This window comes from Neophocaena asiaeorientalis, unplaced genomic scaffold, assembly GCF_003031525.2.
Source record: "Neophocaena asiaeorientalis asiaeorientalis breed wild unplaced genomic scaffold, Neophocaena_asiaeorientalis_V1.1 scaffold337, whole genome shotgun sequence".
NCBI lineage: Eukaryota > Metazoa > Chordata > Mammalia > Artiodactyla > Phocoenidae > Neophocaena > Neophocaena asiaeorientalis.
Genome location: NW_020175054.1, coordinates 159,433 through 184,006, shown reverse-complemented (window position 1 = coordinate 184,006; position 24,574 = coordinate 159,433). Strand labels below are relative to the sequence as shown.

At 37.8% G+C, this 24,574-nt stretch overlaps 1 protein-coding gene across 1 annotated transcript in view; it reads left to right on the top strand.

The window, feature by feature from the left end:
• ALMS1 (ALMS1 centrosome and basal body associated protein) overlaps positions 1-24,574 on the top strand; it is a 217,548-nt gene that overhangs the window by 43,049 nt on the left and 149,925 nt on the right. Inside the window, exon 8 of the mRNA XM_024763994.1 lies at positions 19,766-24,115. Within this exon, the coding sequence (XP_024619762.1) occupies positions 19,766-24,115 (4,350 nt within the window). The remainder of the gene's footprint in view (positions 1-19,765; positions 24,116-24,574) is intronic.

The window sequence follows — 24,574 nt, the reverse complement described above, 5'->3', positions numbered from 1 at the left end:
GTCTCTTAGTTCTAGTGGGTTTCTAGTGTTCAAGTCTTCTGATCCTTGTTGATCTTCTGCTAGTTTTCTCCATTTTTGAAAGTAGGGTATTGAAGTCTCCAATTATTGTTTGTCTGTTTTTCCCTTTTCTGTCAGAATTGTTTCATATATTTTGAGACTTTGATATTAAGTGCATTTATGTTTGTAATTGTTATATATTCCTGATGAATTGACCTTTTTGCTGTTGTCCCTCTTTAATTCTAGCAACATATTTTTTTGTTTTAAGGTCTATTTTGTCTTATGTCTCTGTGGACTTTCCAGTTCTTATGGTTGCTGCTTGAATGTTGTATCTTTTTTCATCCCTTTACTTTCAACCTATTTATGTTTTTGAAGCTGCACTGTATCTCTTGTAAATAGCTTATAATTGTATCTTTTTATTTCTAAATTCCAGACTGACAGTCTTTGCCTTTTTTTTTTTGCGGTACGCGGGCCTCTCACCACTGCGGCCTCTCCCGTCGCGGAGCACAGGCTCCGGATACGCAGGCTCAGTGGCCATGGCCCATGGGCCCAGCTGCTCCACGGCATGTGGGATCCTCCTGGACCAGGGCATGAACCCGCATCCCCTGCATTGGCAGGCAGATTCCCAACCACTGCACCACCAGGGAAGCCCCAATCTTTGCCTTTGATGTGATTGTTTAATCCATTCACATTTAATGTAATTATTGATAACATTGGATTTATACTTGCTGATTTACTTTTTCTTTTCCATATGCCTTATGGCTCTTCTGTTCATCCTTTACTGCTTTTTATTGCATTAAGTGAATATTTTCCAGTATTTTAATTTCTTTAATTTTCTAGCTAATTTTTACTTTTTAAAAAATGAATTATTTATTTTTATTTATTTTATTTTTGGCTGTGTTGGGTTTTCGTTGCTGCATGTGGGCTTTCCCTAGTTGCGGCAAGCAGGGACTACTCTTTGTTGTGGTGTGTGGGCTTCTCACTGCGGTGGCTTCTCTTGTTGCAGAGCATGGGCTCTAGGTGCACGGGCTTCAGTAGTTGTGGCATGTGGGCTTCAGTAGTTGTGGCTCGCAGGCTCATTAGTTGTGGCACACGGGCTTAGTTTCTCTGCGGCATGTGGTATCTTCCTGGACCAGGGCTTGAACCCATGTCCCCTGCATTGGCAGTTGGATTCTTAACCACTGCGCCACCAGGGAAGTCCTAGCTAATTTTTAAAGTTATATTATTAGTGGTTGCTGTAGGGCTTATAAAATTTATCTTACCAGAATATACTCCCAGTTTATACTAACTAAATTCTAGTGTGATACAGAGATGTTTCTCCTATATAGATCTATTCCCTCTTCTTTGTATTTGCAATTATTATAATACATAATACACCTATATGTTACAAACCCAAGAGTAGATTGTTACATTGTCATAATTATTTATATAATATTATGTATTTTAAAGAAGCTCAGAGAAGTAGAGAGAGCAAATATTTATATTTATAGAGCTTATTACATTAATATTTGAATTTATTCTTATTTCTTATTCTTTTTCTTATTTATTTGTTCCTGTGGATTTGTTATCACCCAGTGTCATTTCCTTGCTGTACTCTAAGTTTGCTCCCATGTACTTCCTTTTGATGTTATAGTTGAATATGTTACATTTCTATATGTTATAGCGCCAGTAATACAATTATATAGGTGTTGTTTTATGTAAGCTTGCTTTTAAAATCTGTTAGAAGAAAGGAAAATATGCAAGTGTCCTGTCTTTCTGTAATTGCCTAACATAATTATCTTTACTAGCACTGTTTGTTTTGTTCTGTAAATTCGAATTGCTGTTTGGTGTCACTTGCTTTCAGCCTGAAGAACTTCCTTTCGTATTTTTTGTAAGATGGGCCTGCCACCAACAAATTCTCTCAATTTTTGTATATCTGGGAATGTTTTTATATTATCTTTTCGAAAGATAGTTTTGCTGGGTTTTGAATTCTTGGTTGACAGTTTTTTCCAGCACTTTGAATATGTCTTTCCACTCACTGTATTCTGCCTTTATTGTTTCTGGTGAGAAATCTTCTTATTAGTGTTCCATTGTATGTGATTTGTTTTTTTCTTGCTGCTTTCAGGATATTCTCTTCGTCTTTCAGCATTTTGATTTTGATTATGATTATGATGTGTTGGCATAGATCTGTTTATCATTGAGTTCATTGGGATTCTCAGATGTGTAGGGTAATGTTTTTCATCAAATTTGGGAAGTTTTCAGCCATTATTTTTTTCTGTTCTTTTCTGTCTCAGATATCCCCCATTATACATATGTCAGTACACTTAATCTTGTCAAATAGCTCTCTGAGCCTTTGTTCATTTTTATTTATTCTTTTTTTTGCTGTCCTTCAGCTTGCATAGTCTCTGTTATCATCATATTCACTGATTCTTCTGTCTGTCCCTATTTACTGTTGAGCCTCTAGGAAATTTTTCATTTTAGTTGTACTTTTCAACCCCAGAACTTCCATTTGCTTCTTTTGTAAGTTCTATTAGCTTATTTTCTATTTGGTGAGACATTGCCATTACCTTCTTTTAATTTTATTTTTTAATGTTTTCTTAACATCTTTATTAGAGTATAATTGCATTACAATGCTGTGTTAGTTTCTGCTGTATAACAAAATGAATCAGCTATATGTGTACATATATCCCCATATCTCCTCCCTCTTTCCTCTCCCTCTCACCCTCCCTATCCCACCCCTCTAGGTGAACACAAAGCACTGAGCTGATCTCCCTGTGCTATGTGACTGCTTCCCACTAGCTATCTGTTTTACATTTGGCAGTGTATATATGTCCATGCCACTCTCTCACTTCGTCCCAGCTTACCCTTCCCCATCCCCATGTCCTCAAGTCCATTCTCTACGTCTGCGTCTTTATTCCTGTCCTGCCCCAAGGTTCTTCAGAACCAATTTATTTTTATTTTTTTTAGATTCTATATATATATTTGTTAGCATACAGTATTTGTTTTTCTCTTTCTGACTTACTTCACTCTGTATGAACAGTCTGTAGGTCCATCCACCTCACTATAAATAACTCAATTTCATTTCTTTTTATGGCTGAGTAATATTCCATTGTATATTTGTGCCACATCTTCTTTATCCATTCATCTGTTGATGGACATTTAGGTTGCTTCCATGTCCTGGCTATTGTAAGTAGGGCTGCAATGAACATTGTGGTACATGACTTTTTGAATTATGGCTTTCTCAGGGTATATGCCCAGTAGTGGGATTGCTGGGTTGTATGGTAGTTCTGTTTTTAGTTTTTTAAGGAACCTCCATACTGTTCTCCATAGTGGCTGTATCAATTTATATTCCCACCAACAGTGCAAGAGGGTTCCCTTTTCTCCACACCCTCTCCAGCATTTATTGTTTGTAGATTTTTTGATGATGGCCATTCTGACCGGTGTGAGGTAATAACCTCATTGTAGTTTTGATTTGCATTTCTCTAATGATTACTGATGTTGAGCATCCTTTCATGTGTTTATTGGCAATCTGTATATCTTCTTTGGAGAAATGTCTGCTTAGGTCTTCTGCCCATCTTTGGATTGGGTTGTTTGTTTTTTTGATATTGAGCTGCATGAGCTGCTTGTATATTTTGGAGTTTAATCCTTTGTCAGTTGCTTCATTTTCAAATATTTTCTCCCATTCTGAGAGTTGTCTGTTCGTCTTGTTTATGGTTTCCTTTGCTGTGCAAAAGCTTTTTAGTTTCATTAGGTCCCATTTGTTTATTTTTGTTTTTATTTCCATTTCTCTAGGAAGTGGGTCAAAAAGGATCTTGCTGTGATTTATGTCATAGAGTGTTCTACATGTGTTTTTCTCTAAGAGTTTGATAGTGTCTGGTCTTACATTTAGGTCTTTAATCCATTTTGAGTTTATTTTTGTGTATGGTGTTAGGGAGTGTTCTAATTTCATTCTTTTACATGTAGCTGTCCAGTTTTCCCAGGACCACTTATTGAAGAGGCTGTCTTTTCTCCACTATTCTTGCTTCCTTTTTTTCTCCACTTTTCTCCACTATTCTTGCCTCCTTTATAAGGGTTACCATATGTGTGTGGGTTTATCTCTGGGCTTTCTGTCCTGTTCCATTGATCTTTATTTCTGTTTTTGTGCCAGTACCATACTATCTTGATTACTGTAGCTTTGTAGTATAGTCTGAAGTCAGGGAGCCTGATTCCTGCAGCTCCATTTTTCTTTCTCAAGATTGCTTTGGCTATTCAGGGTCTTTTGTGTTTCCATACAAATTGTGCAATTTTTTTGTTCTAGTTCTGTGAAAAATGACATTGGTAGTTTAATAGGGATTTCATTGAAGCTTTTAATTTTTAAAGCATGGTTTCCTTTTCTTCTTTGAACATATTTATAATAACTGCTTTGAAGTCTTTGCTGGCTAAAACCAAAATGTGGGTCTCCTTAAAGGCAGTTTCTATTGCTTGTTTTTTTCCTGTGAATGGGCCACTTTTCTTTTTCTTCGCGTGTGTCACAACTTTTTGTTATAAACTGGACATTTTAGATAATATATTGTTGCAGCTATGGTTACTGATTCCCTCTCTGGGCTGAGAATATTTGTTATTGTTTTGCTTGTCTGGTTATTTAGTGACTAGTTTGGAAGTGAAGTCTGTTTCCCCTGCAGTATGTACCTTCTGAATTTCCTCACTGGAAAGCAGAGTCTTTTTTTTATTGGATTTGCATTTGATTATTTTATTTTATTAAAAAAATATTATTTATTTATTTGGTTGCACCCTGTCAGTTGCGGCAGACGGGCTTCTTAGTTGTGGCATGCATGAAATCTAGTTGAAATCTAGCTCCCTGACCAGGGATTGACCCCAGGCCCCCTGCATTGGGAGCATGGAGTCTTAACCACTGCGCCACCAGGGAAGTCCCAAAAGCAGAGTCTTTGGTATATGTACAGCCTCCCTGACTGTGGTCTCCATCCATTCCCTCCTCCTATGACTGTGGCTTTAACTGAGTTCTCTTTTACTGTCTCTTTCATCTCCTTGTTAATCTTCTTGTTTGTCTTGCAATATTGGTATCAGCTGTTAGCCTCAGCTAAGCTGATTGCTGTATTGTTTTCAACAATGCCTTGAGGCATAAATTGCTCGGTGGTCTGATTCAGTTACTGTAAGGCCCTTTGTTAGAGGTAGTCTTTTAGGTCAGTCTTTGAGCCTTTTTTTAAACTTCTAGCTTGTCTACTGTGTGGCTTTTTCCTATCATGTAGCTAGCAGCTTCCTCTTAATTGCTTTACTGTGATCAGCATTGTTTTTGCTGGTGTTCTTAGGCCTGAACTTCTCCGTGTTCTATTCCAAATGAAGTCAGTCTGCTTATGGAGATGTGTGGAGCTCTCTGTTCTTATGGCTTGCCTCTCCTGGGAAAAAGCTTTGTGACATTGCTCTGGGAGTTGGAACAGTGACGCACTTATATTGGAGTAACACATCCCTTCTTTATAAGAATGGTGTTGGGTGTGGATGGTATTCTCTGGTCTTCTTGGATTGCCTCTTCTGGAGTGGAACCTCCATCCTACGAGTAAGGTCGGGTGGGGCCGCAGCCCAGTATTCTCAGCCTACTGTGCCTGGGGTAAATCTCTAAAAGTGGGGAACTAGGTGGAGGTAGGTCACTCTTTGTGCTATTCTTTTGCAGCCTGTCTTCCAAGACATCCTCTCTGTTCAGCCTCTTTACCTTATGCATTATTTCTATTGATGCACCCAGTTGTACCATTTGGTTATGTCTCATTCCTCCCAGTAAGACCCTGAGCTCCTGAGTGATAGTAGTTTGGTGAAAAGCCTGAAATTAGATTCAGCTGCCTTGACATCTGAAGCAGTTGAAAAAATGGGAAATGAGAAAGACAAATTTGAAAGACAAATTTGAAAGACTTCAACAGCCCATGATTAAATTATGCTGTAAGAATAGATAAGCTCTCTGGGGGAGCCTGAGTATAGAGAACAGCAAAATTCCAAGGATAAAACTTTATAGACTATAGTAGGAGAAAGGGGAGCCAATAGAGAATACAGAAAAGGAACAGATATTTTGTTTAATTTATTAATCAGATTTAGGTTTTACTCTTTTAGTTTTCAGTCCCATTTCTTATGGCCTTTGTCACATCACACTGGATTTGGTTGCATACACGTGTAAGATTGCTAAATCTTCTTGGTGGATTTATCCTTTTATCATTATGTGGTAATGCTCTTTGTTTTGAGTAATTATTTTTATTCTGGAGATTACTTTATCTGCTATTATAGCCATTACTGCTTTTAAAAAAGTGTACAGTATTTCTTTCTCTGTCTTTTTACTTCAACCTTCTTATGTCATTGTGTTTGAAGGGATTTTCTTCAAACACAGTGGGCATATAGTTGGATTTTTTTTAAACACTGTGTTAATGTCTGTATTTTAGTTGGTGTACTAGACTATTTGCATTAAAACCATTATTGATATACTGGGCTTAAAGTCTGCCATTGTATTTGTTTTCTCTTTGTTCCTCTGTTTCTCTTTTCTTGAATTACTGTGGGCTACAGGAACATTTTGATCTATCTATAGTATTTTGAGTATATTGCACTGTATTGTTTCTTTAGAGGTTGCTTTAGGTGTTACAATATACATACATAATTTATAACTGTTGACTGGTATCAACTTTCACCTCTGAGAGTGAAGTAGAATTAGTTCCCTTTACCCTTCCCACTTTAAAAATAATAATTGTTTTAATATTTCGTTTACATATATTGAGTACAACAGCAAATAGTGTTAGACTGTTTGCTTCAGTCATCAAATATGATTTAAGAAACTCATAAAGAGACTGAAAGTCTGTTATATTTCCTCTATTTTTATCCATTCTGTTGTGGTTTTTGTTTTTGTTTTTTTTGGTCTTTATGAACTTTCAGGTTTTTTCCTGCTATTTTCTTTCAGTTGGAGAATTTCTCAGCCCCTCTATGTGGGTGAGTCTATTAGTGACAAATTTGTTTTCTTTACCTGAAAATGTCTTTATTCCTCATTCATTCTTGAAGGATAATTGAGCCAGACATAGAATTAATGGTTTATGGTTTTTTCTTTCAGCACTTGCAAAATGGCATAACACTTCTTACTGGCTTCCATGCTTTCAGATGTGAAATCTATCATTCAAATTGGTGTTCTCCTATATTTTCTGAAATTTAATTGTGTTGTGTCTTGGTGTGGATATCTTTGAGTTTCGTATTTGGGATTCACTTAGCTTCTTGAACCTGTAGATATATGTCTCACCAAATTTGGGAAGTTTCCCATTATTTCTGTGAATCGTTTTTTTTAGTGCCTCCCTCCCCACCCCCACCCCCCTTCTCCTCTGCTTATGCCATTCTGTTGATATGACTGTTAGAGCTTTTGTTATAGCCCAAGAGCCCCTGTCTTTTAAAAATTGATTTTCTTTCTGTTGTTCAGACTTATTAATTGTATTGATATGTCCTCAAATTCACTTATTCTATCTTCTGTCATTTCCATTCTGTCATTGAGCCTCTCAAATGAGGTTTTTATTTGTTACTGTATTTTTTTTCAATTTCCATTTGTTCTTTTTTATAACTTACGTTTCTTTGCTGAGATTTTATCTTATTTCATTTTCTTCAAGAGATTCTTAATTGCTTGCTCAAGCGTATAAGATGGTTGCTTTTAAATCCTTGTCAGATAATTCCATCATCTGTTTCACCTTGACGTTGGAATCATCTGATTATCTTTCTCATTCAAGTTGTGATGTTCCTGGTTCTTGATATTGTGAATGATTTTTAATTGTGTTTTGTACATTTTGAATGTTACAGTAAGAGACTGGATCCTATTTAATCTGTTTTAGCATTCAGTTGTCTTATTTATATGTAACATATAGGTCCTGGCCTACTTGTATGGGCTGTGGTTTCAGAGACTGTTTAGTTTTCAGAGTTTTCACTGAACAAAATAGATTTGCATTATAGTCTACTTTGCTCAGTGGTGCTGAGGCTCATGCTTGATCTCTGCTGGTGCTGCTCATGCAGGTAGAATGCTCTTCCTTAGGCCTACTGCTGTTGAGTGGAAAGTGGGAGATATTGGCCCATAGGGTGAAGGATGCTTTCCTGGGCCTGCTCCCTGGACACCTGATGCCAGTGGATCTCCCACTTGATTCTTGCTCCTGCCATCAGTCGGGGCAAAAAGTGCTTTTCTAGGCCTCCTGGTACATTTAGGTGGGGGATGTAGGAATTCTGGGCTTCTAGGATACTGACTTTTCCTGGGCCAGCTCTCTGGGCCTCTTAGTGCTGGTGGGGTTCTCTCTTAAGTTTCTGCCAGTACTGTTGGGGAGGAAAGCACCAACCTGGGTTGCCTTCTGTCACTGGGTTGGAAATCAGGAGATTTGGAATCAGTTGCTGGCCAGAGGGTTAGGAGATTCCATCCAGGCCTTCTCTTCATCCTTCCCCATCTTGGTGCAGGTTCCAGGACACTAGCCTCACCTAGGTCCATTCAGGATATATGAGAATTAAAAAGAAAATCCAGGGAACTCAGTGTTGTGTTGTTCCTCAAGTTCCTCAAGTGTGGTCCCTAGCCATTTGGCCTTCCACTTTCCAACCTTTCAGAGTCTTTTTATGATTTTCTGTTGAATTGTTTACAGGGAGAAGCAGAGAAAGGTGAGTTTATACTCTTTTTGTCTGGCGACGAGAAGACAACTGGAATTTTGAATATGTGAAAACTTTGGAGGCATTATTGTCTTTGGGCTCTTGGTAGAAATCATCAAATGAGGGAGTCACGGTGGTAAGAAGTGAAGTAAAGATCTTTCTCAGGCAATATTGAATAAGTTCAGGGATCTCTAGCCACAGAAGGTAGGGACACCTATGCCATGAACTTTCCCTAGGTTTTCTAAAATCTGCCCCATAATGGACTAAAAATAATAGCTAACATTCATTCCTTTCTTACTTTGTTAAGCATTTCCATAGATCATATTATTTTATATCTATACCTAACTTACGATGTTAGGTACTACTATTATCCTATTTGATAACTGAGCAAAATGAAGTTTAGAGAGGTTAAATTACTTGCCCCATAGCTGGTAAATTGGAGTGCCAGTTGTGAACCCAGGCAATATCCTCCAGAGCCTGCATTCTTAATCACTACATTTTTCCACCTTTTATCTTCCCTAAACCCAACTCTTTTATTCTTCTTAAACATCAGTGATAATGTATTTCTTTCTTCTCTATCAAATCTAAACTCTTCTGGCTGATTAAGACCTTCTGAATTCTATTTGTCCAGCTTTAAGTTTGTACATTTTGGTCATTCCAGGCAAACTATTTTATTGTTGTTATTTTTGTTTACTTTTCTACCTCTAAAGTCATGTTCATTCCTTACCCTGGTGTTTTACTTATACATTTTCCCTTCCCTGGAATGCCAGTTCCTTTCTTCACATCTCTACATTCTACTTATAATTTAAGGCCTAGCTCAAGCCCCACTTTTTCTAAGAGGATTTTTGATTACTTCATTCCATACTGTTCTTCCTTTTTTTTTTTTGAATGTTAAATACCTATGTAACCTCACCATAAATAGCACACCTACAGTTTATTAAAATCCTCATGTATAAAGGGCACCACATTTTATTTCTGTTCAATGCCTAACACAAATATTGGCACATAATAAAGGCATGGAAAAATCTTGATGGTTGTTTCCTAACTTAAGAGTATCAGTCAGTGGAACAGTACTGGCTGTCCTCAGCTTGTTTACAGCAGCAGGCAGGAACATGGTAGGAAACAATGCTTTGTGCAAGAAAGGATCTTAAGTTCTTCTGAGGTGATATCTGCTCCCAGTGCTTCATTTACTTTCTGTGGCTGATGACTTCCAAATGTAGCACTCTGTCCAGATGTGTCTCATACTCTAGATGTTTGTGGCTAACTACCTATAGAAAATCTTCATTTATATGTCCCATGGCACTATAGCCCCAGAACTCCAAGGAACTGATCATCATCTTTTCAAAGTACTCTTTCTTCTTAGTGAATGGGCATCTATCTACTTAGTTGCCAAGCTAGAAACTTCTCTTTCTACTTTTGCTCTCACCCCTGTCCATTTACACAGTCCTTTTGATTATGATTCTCAAACTACTGTTTTCACCTTTTTGGATTATTGCATTAGTAATAGGAAACTCATCATCTTTTCTGCCTTCCTATCCATTCTTTGTATTAAGCCAGAATAGTCTTTTTTTCATGACACGCTTGATAATATCACTTCTAGTTTGAAACCCCTGCTTTCCATTGCTACCTTCAGGATAAATTCCAAACTCCTTAATATGTCATAGGAGGTTCCTGCTCACCTCTTTAGCCTCACACTTGTCTCTCTGATCATATTGAACTACAGCTATTCATTCATTATGCTAGGTCCTCTAGTCTCCTTGATCTTACAGATGCTGTTTTCTCTGTTTGGATGACTTTCTTCCTCTACTCCTTGTGCCCCATCTTTGCCCAACTCTTCATCCTTTCATTCTCAGCTTAGATGTCTTCTAGGAAATATTTCCTGGTTTCCACCATTCACCATGTGTCCTTGAGAAAGAGTCAGTACTCCTTGTATATGCGTTCTCATGGTATTCTATAAACACTCACATTCATCACTGCTCTGAACACATAGTATAGTAATTGCTTGTTTACTTATTTCTGTTTCCCACTAGACTTTAAACTCGTTGAGGGTAGAGCTGGGGCTTTGTTAATATTTTATTTACTTCTGGCCATAAGAGGTGCTTAGTAAATAGTACATATTGAAGGACTTAGTGAATTATTGAATATTAAATGAATTAGATGTCTGGGTAGACTTCAGTAAGAGATGGGTGAAATCCTTTTTGGGGAGATCAGTTCTCAAGAAAGTGGGTCAAATGAAAAGAAAAATCATATAAACAACTTTATTTCAGTTGTTATTATGAAGGCTTGTGGATTTGTTTCTTGTATTAAAAGCTTTTATTGATCTCATTAATATGGGGCCATCTCTATGACTTGTATGCATATATGCCTTTTTTTATGTTGTTTGGTCGTTATTAGGGTTTGTGATCCCTGACTACAAACTTAATTAGTTTAATTATCCATTAGTTTTCTTGCCGTAATTTACAATTAAAGTCATGTCTTTGGTTTAGCCTACTTCACGTTATTTGTTTGGTTTCTGTCTCGGAGATGTGACTTTGGTTTGGGGCAGGACGTTGGGAGCATTCTCTGAAAGATGAAGGGCCTGGAAGCAAGACCCAAAATACCATCTTCTGCCTGCCCTCCCTTCTGTAAGGGTGCACTTACTATTTGCCAGGTATATTACATACTTATCTCATTTAACCTTCACAACCATATGAGGGTGGTATGATGAGGGAACTGACTTTCTGGTTATTCTATTAGGAAATAGTAAACTTTGGATTTGAGCCTGTGTCTGAGTGCAGGGTTCATGAACTTTACACAAGACCAGTAGTTCTTTCGCTTTTAGGAACTGCTGCCCTTTTAGGAATGCAGAGGAGTCTATAGCCCACTTACCTTACCAAATACCACTTTCACATAGAAGAAGAACTTAGTGATAGCAACAAAAAAGTGAGGTTATCTAATGAGCTTCTGCATGTGATTTTCATGTTACAAAACAGTGCCCTATAAACTCAACAGTTTTCTTACATTTAACTTGATATTGCATTGCAAGTTATTCAGATGACATACATTTGTCAACAAGACAACATCCATAAAGTATCACACTATATAGGCACTTTGTTTTTTTTAAAAAATATGTATGTATGTATGTATGTATGTGTGTTTGTATGTATGTATGTCTATGTCAGGTCTTAGCTGCGGCATGCAGGATCTTTTGTTGCGGCACGCAGGATCTTTCGCTGCAGCATGCAGGCTGTTCGTTGCGACGCACGGGCTCTGTAGTTGTGGCGCTTGGGCTCCAGAGCGCGTGGGCTCACTAGTTGTGGCGCACGGGCTCAGTAGTTGTGGTATGTGGGGTTAGTTGCCCCACGACGTGTGGGATCTTAGTTCCTCGACCAGGGATTGAACCCATGTCCCCTGCATTGGAAGGCGGATTCTCAACCATTGGACCACCAGGGATGTCCCTATAGGCACTTTGGAAGGGTTATATTTACATCTGCTTTGTCAATAATGGTATCAAGAATTTCTATTTGAACTATAATATATACATGTATTATAGTCTAGTTTTGAGAAGACTTAGGTTAATGTTGATACAAACATCTATCAATTTACTCAAGGATTAACCAAATAACCCACAAAAAATTATACTTATCTAGTTATCAGTAATTACTAATTAGGAAATTGTAAAAACAGCAAAGTTACAGTAGTTCATAATTAGAGAGCAAGAATAACAGCAATGAAAACAAAGACCAACTTAAAATATTACCAGTATCCTTTTTAAAACTGCAGGAATTTAAGTGTACTTGCTGTGCAGACAAAATAGATTCTCTTCAGGACAGCCAGACCTGTTAGTGGTGACTGAATTGGAGGTCTTGAAATCCAGAAATATGCTAATTTATTTTTGTGTGCTAATATTAATAATCCATAATAATTCACTTGGAATGATTGCTAACTAATAAGAAGCCCTTAGTTGTATGTAAAACAAAACTGGAATTGCATCTCATTTTGTCTGTGAGAAATAAAGTACTTGCTTGTTGTTCTTATTAAATGAGGTCATAGAGGATTTCAGATTATACTTTGAGAAATAAAACTATGCTCTCTTTGTCTCCCATAGAAGCCCTCTATGTTAATAAGCATTTGGCTCCAATGGGTAAAGAGTTCTTCAGAAAATCCTAACCAGGTTGTTAGTCTGTCTCTAAAAGGCATCAATATAAACTTTTGGAATACTATAGTCTTTTTCTGGGCAGTTCTCTTCTTCCTCATGTCCAGACTTTTCTCTTCAACCCTTCCCCTAAAAATGGATTTTGAAGAATTCAGTAGATATATAGTAATATTGTAACGTTCACAGTCAGCATATTTATTCCTGTTTCAAGGGCTGAGAGGGTAGTACTCTACAACTATGCCATTCATCATCATGTATTCCTTAACATATGCAAACATATTTCAAAAATGATAGTGGATTTATTATCAACATTGCTTCTGACAGTTTGAAGTGTATGTCCTTAAGCTTATATGGAACTGCCAGAAGTTTCTTCATGAACACAAGTCTCCTCCTACACTTTTTGCAGCTTAACTTGCAGTAGTTCTTTTAGTTTCCTTTACTAATCTTTTCCTTCCTGCTGAAGTCTTCTTAAGTAGGGACTTGTTATTTTGTGTAACACATCTTTCAAGGATCTGGGCTGTATATCTTAACTCCTTGGTTGTTATCTCATTTGTTCCCTTCTAGGTACTAGATGTCACTATTAATTTGTAATGATCAAAACATGTAAAAACTTTGAAAAATTAGAAAATCATTTGGAACAAGTGTTCTTTAATCTGTTTATTTTTCATTTTTAAATATGTTTCATATGTACATTATGTTTCGACATCTGTATGCACTACAGCATGTTCATCACCAAAAGTGTAGTTTCCCTCTGTCACCATACAGTTGACCCCCTTTATCCATTTCAGCCACCTCCCACCCTCCTTTCCCTTGGTAACCACTACTCTCTTCTCTGTATCTGTGTGTATTTTTTAGTTTGGTTTGTTTGTTCGGGTATTTATTATTTATTTTCTTATTTATATGAGTGAAATCATGCAGTGTTGTCTTCTCTTTCTGACTTATTTCACTTAGCATAATACCCTCAGGGTCCATCTGTGTTGTTGCAAATGGCAAGATTTCATCTTTTTTTTAAATGGCTGAGTAGTATTTCATTGTATGTACAGTTGACCCCTTGTACAACGTGGGGGTAGTCTGCATATAACTGCAGATTCAATCAACCGCAGACTGTTGTACTCTAGTGTTTACTGTTGAAAAATATCCACTTGTAAGTGGACCTGCAAAGTTCAAACCCACAGTGTTCAAGCATCAACTGTATGTACCACATCTTATTTATCCATTCATCTGTCAACGGGCATTTAGGTTGTTTCCGTACCTTGTCTATTGTAAATAATGCTGCAATCGAGGGTGTTATAATTAGTGTTTTTTCTTTTATAATTAGTGTTTTCATATTCTTCAGATAAATACACAGAAGTGGAATAACTGGGTCATATGGTAGTTCTATCCTTTTTTTTAATATTCATTAGTCCATACCCTTGAAGGGGTATCTTTATGTATTTCTCCTTGACCTTTCTTTCTTCCTTCCTTTCTTTCTTGCTTTCTTGCTTGCTTGCTTGCTGCGTCAGGTCTTAGTTGCAGCACAGGGATCTTTCATTGCGGCATGGAGGCTCTTCATTGCGGCGCATGGGCTTCTCTCTAGTTGTGGCATGTGGACTCTGTAGTTGCAGCACATGGACTCTCTAGTTGTGGCATGTGGGCTCAGTAGTTGCAGCACATGGGCTTAGTTGCCTTGAGGCATGTGGCATCTTAGTTCCCTGCCCAGGGATCGAACCCACATCTCCTGCATTGGAAGGCAGATTCTTAACCACTGGACCACCAGGGAAGTCCCTATTCTTAATTTTTTTTGAAGAACCTCCATACTGTTTTCCATAGTGGCTATACCAATTTACATTCCCACCAACAGTGCACAGAAGTCCCTTTTTTTCCACATCCTCGCCAGTGCTTTTTATTTCTTGTCTTTTTATTAATAGCCATTTTAACAGGTGTGAGGTGATAGTTTCATATGATTTTGATTTGCATTTCCCTAATAACTAATGATGTTTAACATCTTTTCCTGTGTCTGTCTACATGTCTTCTTTGGAAAAACGTCTATTCAGGTTCTTTGCCCATTTTTAATCAGGTTGTTTTGTTGTTGTTGTTGAGTTGTATAGATTCTTTACATATTTTGGATATTAACCCCGTATTGGATATATGACTTGGAAGTAGCTTCTCCTATTTAGTAGGTGATCTTTTCATTTTTTTGATGGTTTCCTTTGCTGTGCAGAAGCTTTAGTTTGATGTAGTTGCTTTTGTTTCCATTGCCTGAGGAGACATATCAGGAAAGATACTGCTAAGTCCAATGTCAAAGAGTGTACTGTGTATGTTTTCTCGAGGAGTTTTATAGTTTCAGGTCTTACATTCAAGTCTTTAGTCCATGTTGAGTTACTTTTTGTGTATGGTGTAAGATGGTGGTCTAGTTTCATTCCTTTGCAGGTGCTTTTCCCGTGCGGTGGTGGTTTCCCAACACCATTTATGGAGGAGATTGTTTTTTCTCCATGGTATGTTTTCTGCTCCATTGTCATAAATTAATTGTTCATATGTGTGTGGGTTTATTTCTCGGCTCTCAATTTTGTTGCATTGATCTTTATATCTGTTTTTCTGCCAATACCATGCTGTTTTGATTACTGTAGACTTGTAGTCAAATTTGAAATTAGGGAGTGTGATACCTCCAGCTTTGTTCCTTTTTCTGAGGATTGCTTTGAGCATTTGGGTCTTTTGTGCTTTCATATAAGTTTTAGCATTGCTTCTTCTATTTCAGTGAAAAATGCCATTGGTATTTTTATAGAGATTCCATTGAATCTATAGATTACTTTAGGTAATACGGACATTTTAACAATGTTAATTCTTCCAGTCCATAAGTACAGACTATCTTTCCATTTCTTTGGGTCTTCTTCCATTTCTTTCAACTGTGTCTTATAATTTTCAGTGTATAGCTCTTTCACCTCCTTGGTTAAATTTATTCCTAGGTATTTTATTCTTTTTGATGCAGTTGTAAATGGGATTGTTTCCTTAATTTCTTTTTCTGATCATTCATTATTAGTGCATAGAAATGCAGCTGCTTTTTGTATAGCGATTTTGTATCCTGCAACTTTACGGAAATCGTTTTTCGTTGGAGTCTTTAGGATTTTCTATATATAGCATCATGTTATCTGCAAAGAGAGACAGTTTTACTTCTTCCTTTCTGACTTGGATGTCTTTTATTTCTATTTCTTGCCTAATTGCTCCAACTAGGACTTCCAGTACTATGTTGAGTAAAAGTGATGAGAGTGGGCATCCTTGTCTTGCTCCTGACCTTAAGAGGAAAAGCTTTTAGCTTTTCACCATTGAGTCACTGAGTATGATGTTGGCTGTGGGTTTGTTGTATATGGCCTTTATTATGTTGAGGTATATTCCTTCTGTATCCCTTTTGTTGATAGTTTCTATCATAAGGGGGTAGTGAATCTTATCAAATGCTTTTTTTTTTTTTTTTTTAAGGAAAATCATTTATTTTTTTACACTAGAAATAATGTACTTTAAGCTGAGGAAGTTCTACATTATAAAATGATATAGTTTGTTGTAGAAAAAAAAAAAGAGTAGTGGGTAGGGGTCTTGGTTTTCATATACTTTCCTGTTACAGATGAGAAAATCTAAGTTCACAGAGACCAAGCAAAATTCCTAAGGCCGTAAAGGAAGTTGATTACAGAATGATTACCAAAAACCGAGGTTTCTGAGTCCAGGTCAGTTACTTACCCATCATGGCCTTGGATGCATTTGGTCATTTTTTTCCAAAACACTGGTTTGTTTAATGGGGCAAAAATGAATCAGTTGTTAGGCCAAGGGAGCCACTCAAATTTGAGAGATTTATACACTCTTATGAGGTTATAAATTCCAAGTCTATGTAAGGTAAATGAGGAAACTGAAGGCTATACAAGTAATTCAGACATAGTCACTCAGGAAGATAAGGACTGATGTAGAGATAGAAACAAGTTCTGCTTCCTGACCTATTACCCTTCATAGGAAGCTTTTTTTTTTTTGAATTTATTTTTTTATACAGCAGGTTCTTATTAGTTATCCGTTTTATACATATCAGCGTATATGTATCAATCCCAATATATTGCATATATTGAGATGATCACAATTTTTATTCTTCATGTTGTTAACAAAGTGTATCTCATTGATTGACTTGTGGATGTTGAACCATCCTTGCATCCCTAGATTAATTCCCACTTGATCATGGCATATCACCCCTTTCATGTATTGTTGAATTTGGTTTGCTAATATTTTGTTGAGGATTTTTACATCTGAATTCATCAGGTATACTGGCCTGTAATTTTCTTTTTGTGTAATGTCCTTGTCTGGTTTTGGTATCAGGGTAATGCTGGCTTCGTAAAATGAGTTTGGAAGTGTTCTCTCCTCTTGTATTTTTTAGAAAAGTTTGATAAGGATTGGTTTTAATTCTCTGAATGTTTCATGGAATAAAATAGTGAAATTATCTGGTCCTGGACTTTTGTTTGTTGCGACACTTTTTTTTTTTAATATCCCATTGCTCCGTTTTATTTATTTATCTATTTATTTATGGCTGTGATGGGTCTTTGTTTCTGCACACAGGCTTTCTCTAGTTGTGGCAAGTGGGGGCTACTCTTCGTTGTGGTGTGTGGGCTTCTCAATGTGGTGGCTTCTCTTGTTGTGGAGCACAGGCTCTAGGCATGCAGGCTTCAGTAGTTGTGGCACCTGGGCTCAGTAGTTGTGTCGCATGGACTTAGTTGCTCTGTGGCATGTGGGATCCTCCTGGACCAGGGCTTGAACCTGTGTGCCCTGCATTGCCAGGTGGATTCTTAACCACTGTGCCACCAGAGAAGTCCCTTTTGGGTCACTTTGAGTGCTGATTCAATCTCCTTACTGTTCAGATTTCCTATTTCTTCATGATTGAGACTTGGTAGATTGTACTTTTCTAGGAATTTATCCATTTCTTCTAGGTTGTCAAATTTGTTGGCCTAAAATTGTTCATAGCAGTCTCTTACCCTTGTTATTTCTGTGCTATTATTTGGAAATCTCCTTTTTCATTTCTCAGTTTATTTGTTTGAGTCCTTTTTCTTCCTCTGTCTAGCTAAAGCAGTGTTAGGAGCCAGCTCTTAGTTTCATTGATCTTTTACATTGTCTTTTTAGTCTCTATTTCATTTATTTCAAGTACGATCTTTGTTATTTCCTTCCTTACTAACTTGGGGCTTTGTTCTTCTCTTTCTAGTTCTTTTTCTTTGAGGTGTAAAGTTAGGTTGTTTATTTTACCTTTTTGTTGTTTCTTGATGTGGGCATTTATCACTATAAACTTCCCTCTTTGAACTTTTTGCTGTATCCTATAAGTTTTAGTATGTTGTATTTCCATTTTCATTTGTCTCCAGGTAATTTTTATTTCCTTTTTGATTTCTTCTTTGACCTGTTGGTTGTTCAGTTTGTCAGTCTTTGTTGATTTATTAATTTTCTGAGCTGTTTATTTTCTCACAAAAATTTCTATATCCCATTTTCCTTCTCAAGTTACTACGCAGGTTACATTGTTCCTTGTTTAGTTTTTTTGAAGAGTTAGTACTTGGTACTTTACTTCTTTACTTTACAATCATTATTCAAGCTGTTTCATCATACGTTCAGCTACTTTTTTGAAGCTCATTAGTGGATTTAGAGCGGCAGTTAGTTGTAGTGAAAAGAGTTCAGAATTTGGAGTTAGGATTAAAAGGTTAAAGTGCCTGTTTTTGTCACTTACTCAACATACAACTCTAGAAAAATTATATATTTTTGCTACTCAAAATGTAGTCTGAGGATCAGTAGTATTGGGCATTATCAGGGAGCTTGTTAGAAATGCAGAATTTCAGATCCCACCCCAGGCCTACTCACTCAGTCAGAATCTGCAAGTTAATAAGATCCCTACAAAGAAAAGCACTGTTATATCATTATCTTTGAAACTTAATGTAAAGTAGAGACAATACTTGCTGTATATATTAATCATCTTATCACTATCTGACATAGCGTATGTTTTAGTAATTTGTTTATTGTCTGCTTCTTCCTATTAGAATGTAAGCTCTGTGAGGGAGAATTAGAATGTAAGTTTTGTCTGTTTGCTTATTGCTCTATTTTCTATATCTAGAACAGTGACTAGCACATAGTAAACATTCATTTTTTTGAATCAGCAAATGAATGTCAAATCTTGTAATTTTGATTGCAGTCATTTACTTTTCACTGCTATTTAGAGCTACTTTCATTTAGTATTAGATAGTACAAATATAGAACGTTTCCAGTGTTGCAGAAAGTTCTTTTAGATAGTACTGCTTACGACGCTTTTGCATTCCCTTCCACCCAGATTCAAGAGAATCTGTATTTCTGCAGTACAGTTCTGATCAAATCTGTCAATAGCTCCCCATGCCATGTAGAATTAATTTCAAACTCCTTAGTGTAACCTTTAGAGTCTTTACAGTTTCATTTAATTAAAAATACGTATTTTATTCAGGGTGTATGTATTAGGAGAGTCAGTTAAATCCACTGCATGCATAGCATCCATCTGGGCTATATTGCTTTGCCCTCATATGACTTAGGGGAAAGGGGATTTCATGAAAATAAGCTGATGATCCTTTGCTATGCCTTGGAGTAAAGTATTTTGTCTCTGATTGAGGAGTCTTATGTCTTCTGAAAACATACATGACACAATAACAGGCTAACTTATTAGCTTAGGGGGAAATCAAATCCCATACTAGATAGGATTTTTCCATCACATTGAAAATTCTTTAAAATCTAAATTTTAAGATCCACATAATATTCCATAAAATATATATACTGCTATTTAAAAACATTACCCTCTTGTTGAATAATTATTTCCACATTAGTCTGCTCTTATAAATCACTTTGTAATTAATATCTTTATGTATAAATCTTTATTTCTTCTGATGAGTATTTCTTTAGGGATCCTTTCTGGAAGCATAAAGGCCAAAGGAAGGAAAGCTCGCTTTATTTCTTTTAGAGCATAAAAGGAATCTTTTTAATTCAAAAAATATATATAATATCAACAATATTAACAAATATCTTTTTCTTTAGGGGATACGTCCAAAGGAGACATAGCTGAAATTCCTCAATCCACCTTGAAACCAGGCATCACTGCCACTCCTGAAGATTCAGACACTGTATCTCATTTATCCTTGTCCCCTGAGGACTTTTCTCAGTTGGCTGGAAGTTGGCCTCAAGTGAAGAATATTGGTCAACATACTGATACTCTCAACCAACAGACATTAGCAGACAGTCGTCTAACTGAAGAGGCTCTAAAAGTTTCAGCTGTTCCTGGGCTAGCTGACCAGAAGACTGAGATAGCAACAGTGCCCTCTAGTTCCTACTCACAAAGAGGGAAGCCAAATATTTTCTACCCACAGGGCTTGCCAGATGGTTATCTAACTGAAGAGACTTTAAAAGTTGCAGCTGTTCCTGGACTTGGTGACCAGAAGACAAGTATATCTACAGTCCCTCCAAGTTTCTACTCACTTGGAGAGAAGCACAGTATTTTCTACCCACAGGCATTGCCAGACGGTCATCAAACTGAAGAGGGTCTGAATATTTCATTTCTTCTTGGACTAGCTGATCTAAAGACTGGAAAACCAACAGTACCGGCTAGTTCCTACTCAGTTGGAGAGGAGCCTGGTATTTTCTACCAACAGGCCTTGCCAGGCAGTCATCTACCAGAAGAGGCTCTGAAAGTTTCACCTTCTCCTAGACCAGTTGATGAAAAGACTGGGTTGCCTACTGCATCCTCTACCTCTTACTCACATGGAGAGAAGCCTCGTATTTTCTATCAACAGACATTGCCAGAGAGTCATCTAACTGAACAGGCGCTGAAAGTTTCAGCTGCTTCTGGATCCCCTGAACAGAAGACTGGGATTCCCATAGTAACTTCTACTTCTTACTCACATAGAGAGAAGCCCAGTATTTTCTACCAGCAAGAGTTGCCAGACAGTCATGTAATTCAAGAGGTTCAACAAGTTTCAGCTGCTCTTGGATTGGCTGAGCGGAAGACTGGGATTCCTACCATATCCTCTACTTCCTATTCACATAGAGAGGAACCTCTTATTTTCTACCAACAAGAGTTGCCAGACAGTTGTCTAACTGAACAGGCTGAGCAAGTTTCAGCTGTTCCTGGATTGGCTGAGCAGAAGACTGGGATATCGACAGTACCCTCTACTTCCTATTCACATAGAGAGAAGCCCAGTATTTTGTACCAACAAGAGTTACCAGTCAGTCATCTAATTCAACAGGTTCAGCAAGTTTCAGCTGCTCCTGGACTGGCTGAGCAGAAGACTGGGATATCGACTGGGATATCTACTTCTTACTCACATAGAGAAAAGCCCAGTATTTTGTACCAGCAAGAGTTGCCAGACAGTCATCTAACTGAACAAGCTCAGAAAGTTTCACCTGCTCCTGGAACCCCTGAGCAGAAAACTGGGATTCCTATAGTAACTTCTACTTCTTACTCACATAGAGAGAAGCCCAGTATTTTCTACCAACAGGATTTGCCAGATAGTCATCTAACTAAAAAGGCTCAGAAGGTTCCAGCTCTTCCAGGACTAGCTCACCAGAAGAGTGGGACACCGATAGCACCCCCTGCTTTCTACTCACATAGAGGGAAGACTAGTGTTATCTGTCAGCAGGAGTTGCCAGACAGTCATCTAAGTGATCAGACTCAGAAAATTTCAGCTATTCCTGGACTAGTTGACCAGAACACTGGGATACAGACAGTACCCTCTAGTTCCTGCTCGCAGAGGGAGAAGCCCATTACTTTTTACTGGCAGGAGCTGCCAGACAGTCTTCTAACTGAAGAGGCTGTAAAAGTTTCAGCTTTTCCTAGAACAGCTGACCAGAACACTGGGATACCAACAGGGTCGTCTAGGTCCTACTCATTTGGAGAGAAGCCAGGTGATTTTTTCTATCAGCAGGTGTTACCAGATGGTAATCTAAGTGAAGAGGCTCTGAAAGTTTCACCTGCGTCTAGACCAAGTGACCAGAAGACTGGTATACTCTCAGTACCTGCTAGTTCCTACTCACATAGAGAGAAGCCCAGTATTTTCTACCCACAAGCCTTGCCCGGCAGTCATCTATCTGAAGAGGCTCTGAAAGATTCAGCTATTTCTGGACTAGCTGATCAGAAGACTGGGACATCAGAACCTTCTGGTTCCTACTCACATAGAGAGAAATCCAGTGTTTTCTACCAACAGGAGTTGCCAGATAGTCATCTAACTGGAGAGGCTCAGAAAGTTTCAGGTGTTACTGGAACAGGTGACCAGAAGACTGGGATACCTATAGTAACCTCTGCTTCCTACTTACATAAAGAGAAGCCCACTATTTTCTACCAGCAGGCCTTACCAGATAGATATCTTACTGAAGAGGCTCTGAATGTTTCAACTGCTCCCAGACCAACTGACCAGAAGACTGGGATACCTGCAGTACCATCTAGTTCGTATTCATATAAAGAGAAGCCCATCATTTCTTACCAGCAAGAGTTGCCAGATCTTACTCAAGTGGCTTTAAAAGTTTTAGAGGTTCCTGGACCAGCTGACCAGAAGATTGGGATACCAGCAATAATCTCTACTTCTTCCTCATATAGAGAGAAGCCCATCATTTCTTACCAGCAAGAGTTGCCAGATCCTAATGAAGATGCTTTAAAACGTTTAGAACTTCCTGGACAAGCAGACCAGACCCCTGGGATGCGAATTGTGCCCCCTACTTCCTATTCACATAGAGAGAGCCCCATCTTTTCTTACCAGAAGGAGTTGCCAGATACTACTGAAGAAACTTTAAAAGTTTTTGCTCTTCCTGGACCAGCTGACCAGAATGCTGAGATACCAACAGGGCCTTCTAGTTCTTACTCACATAAAGAGAAACTCAGGATTTTACCAGATGACCAGAAGGCTGAGTTACTGTCAGCTCCCCTTAGTTCCTACTCACATAGAGAAAAGCCTAAGACTTCAACTGTGATTGGACCAGACGACCAGAAGACTCCATTACTGACAGGTTTTCCTAATTCTTATTCTCAGAGAGTAAAGCCCAGTATTTTCTTTCAACAGCAGTTGCCAGATAGACATCAGAGTGGAGATATTCTGAAGATTTCACCTGTTCCTGAACCAACTGATGTGAATTCTTGGATACAAATACCTCTTTCTAGTTCCTCTTCACACAGAGAGAAATCTAATATTTTCTACCCAAAGGAATTGCCAGACAAACATCTCACTGAAGATTCATTGAAGGTTTCAACAGTTCCTGGACCAGCTGACCAAAAAACTGTGTTACCAGCAGTTCCTCCTAGTTCCTTTTCACATAGAGAGAAATCAGTTCTTTTCTACCAACAGGATTTGCCAGAAAGACATCTAACTGAAAGTAACCTGAAGTTCTCAAGTAGTCTTGGGCAAGCTGGTCAGATTACTGGGTTATCAACAGTTCCCCCTAGTACTTATTCACATAGTGAGAAGCACAAACTTGTTTCAGACCATGTCCAAAGGCTGATAGATAATTTGGATTCTTCTAACGCCAGTGTTATCTCAAACAACATGCCTTTAAATTCTCAGGCTGATGGTAGAGTTGTAATAAATAAGCCAGAATCTTCAGGTTTTGAAGATGTTGGCTCTAAGGAAATCCAGGATACGGAAAACAGTTCCAAAACTCTTAAAGAGATTCAGACACTTTTAATGGAAGCAGAAAATATAGCACTGAGACGATGCAATTTTCCTGTTCCCCTTGTCCCTTTCAGAGATGTTAGTGATATTTCATTTATACAATCTAAGAAGGTGGTTTGCTTCAAAGAACCCCCCACAACTGATGCATCTAATGGTGATTTGTCTCAGAGACAGCCATTCACAGAAGAAAGCCCAAACAACAAGTGCATACAGAAGGATATTAGCACACAGACGAATCTGAAATGCCAGAGAGGCATTGAAAATTGGGAGTTTATTAGTTCAACTACAGTTAGAAGTCCTTTACAGGAAGCAGAAAGCAAAGCCAGAGTGGCATTAGACGAAACCCTTAGGCAATATAAAGCAGCCAGATCTGTAATGAGATCTGACCCTGAAGGGTATAGTAGAACCATTGAGAATAAGATTGTTATTCCTATGATGACTGTCATTAAAAGTGATTCAAGCAGTGATGCAAGTTCCTGCTCATGGGACAGTAATTCCTTGGAGTCAGTTTCTGATGTGCTTCTAAACTTCTTTCCATATTCTTCACCCAAGACAAGCATGACAGATAGCAAAGAGGAAGAGGGTGTGTTAGAGAGTGACGATGGTGGTGGTAGCAGTGTAGATTCACTGGCTGCACATGTGAAAAACCTTCTGAAATGTGAATCCTCATTGAACCATGCTAAACAAATACTCAGAAATGCAGAGGAGGAGGAATCTCGGGTACAGGCACGAGGTAGGAAAAGATAATTTGTTAAAAAGGCAGGGCAAACTCATAAACATTATAGTTTAATAATTTGCTTAAAGTTAAGTGTTGGAGCTCTAAATTAATTTTCTTGCAGAACTGTTAGATGATTACATTTTCTACCAGCAACCCAGAATAAACTCATTTAACCAATAATGAAGTCACAGTATTAATAGTACTAGTTTAAGGTCTTAAGGAAAAGTAAGTTCTGATGTCTGAAGAAAAGGGGAGATAAAACTTGGGTTTCCAAACTCCTAAAGCTTGGATGTTTTCCTGATCTTTTCATTGCACTGTCCTTATTTCGGAGGCAGTAAAAAACTTCAATTTGTGCTTCTCTAAGTCACTCTGTATCGTCAAACTACATATACTTTCTATCCACTTTTCTAATAAAATTCTTAAAGCAGATCTTAGATAGACGTCAGAAAAAACCAAATCAAGGTATTTCACACT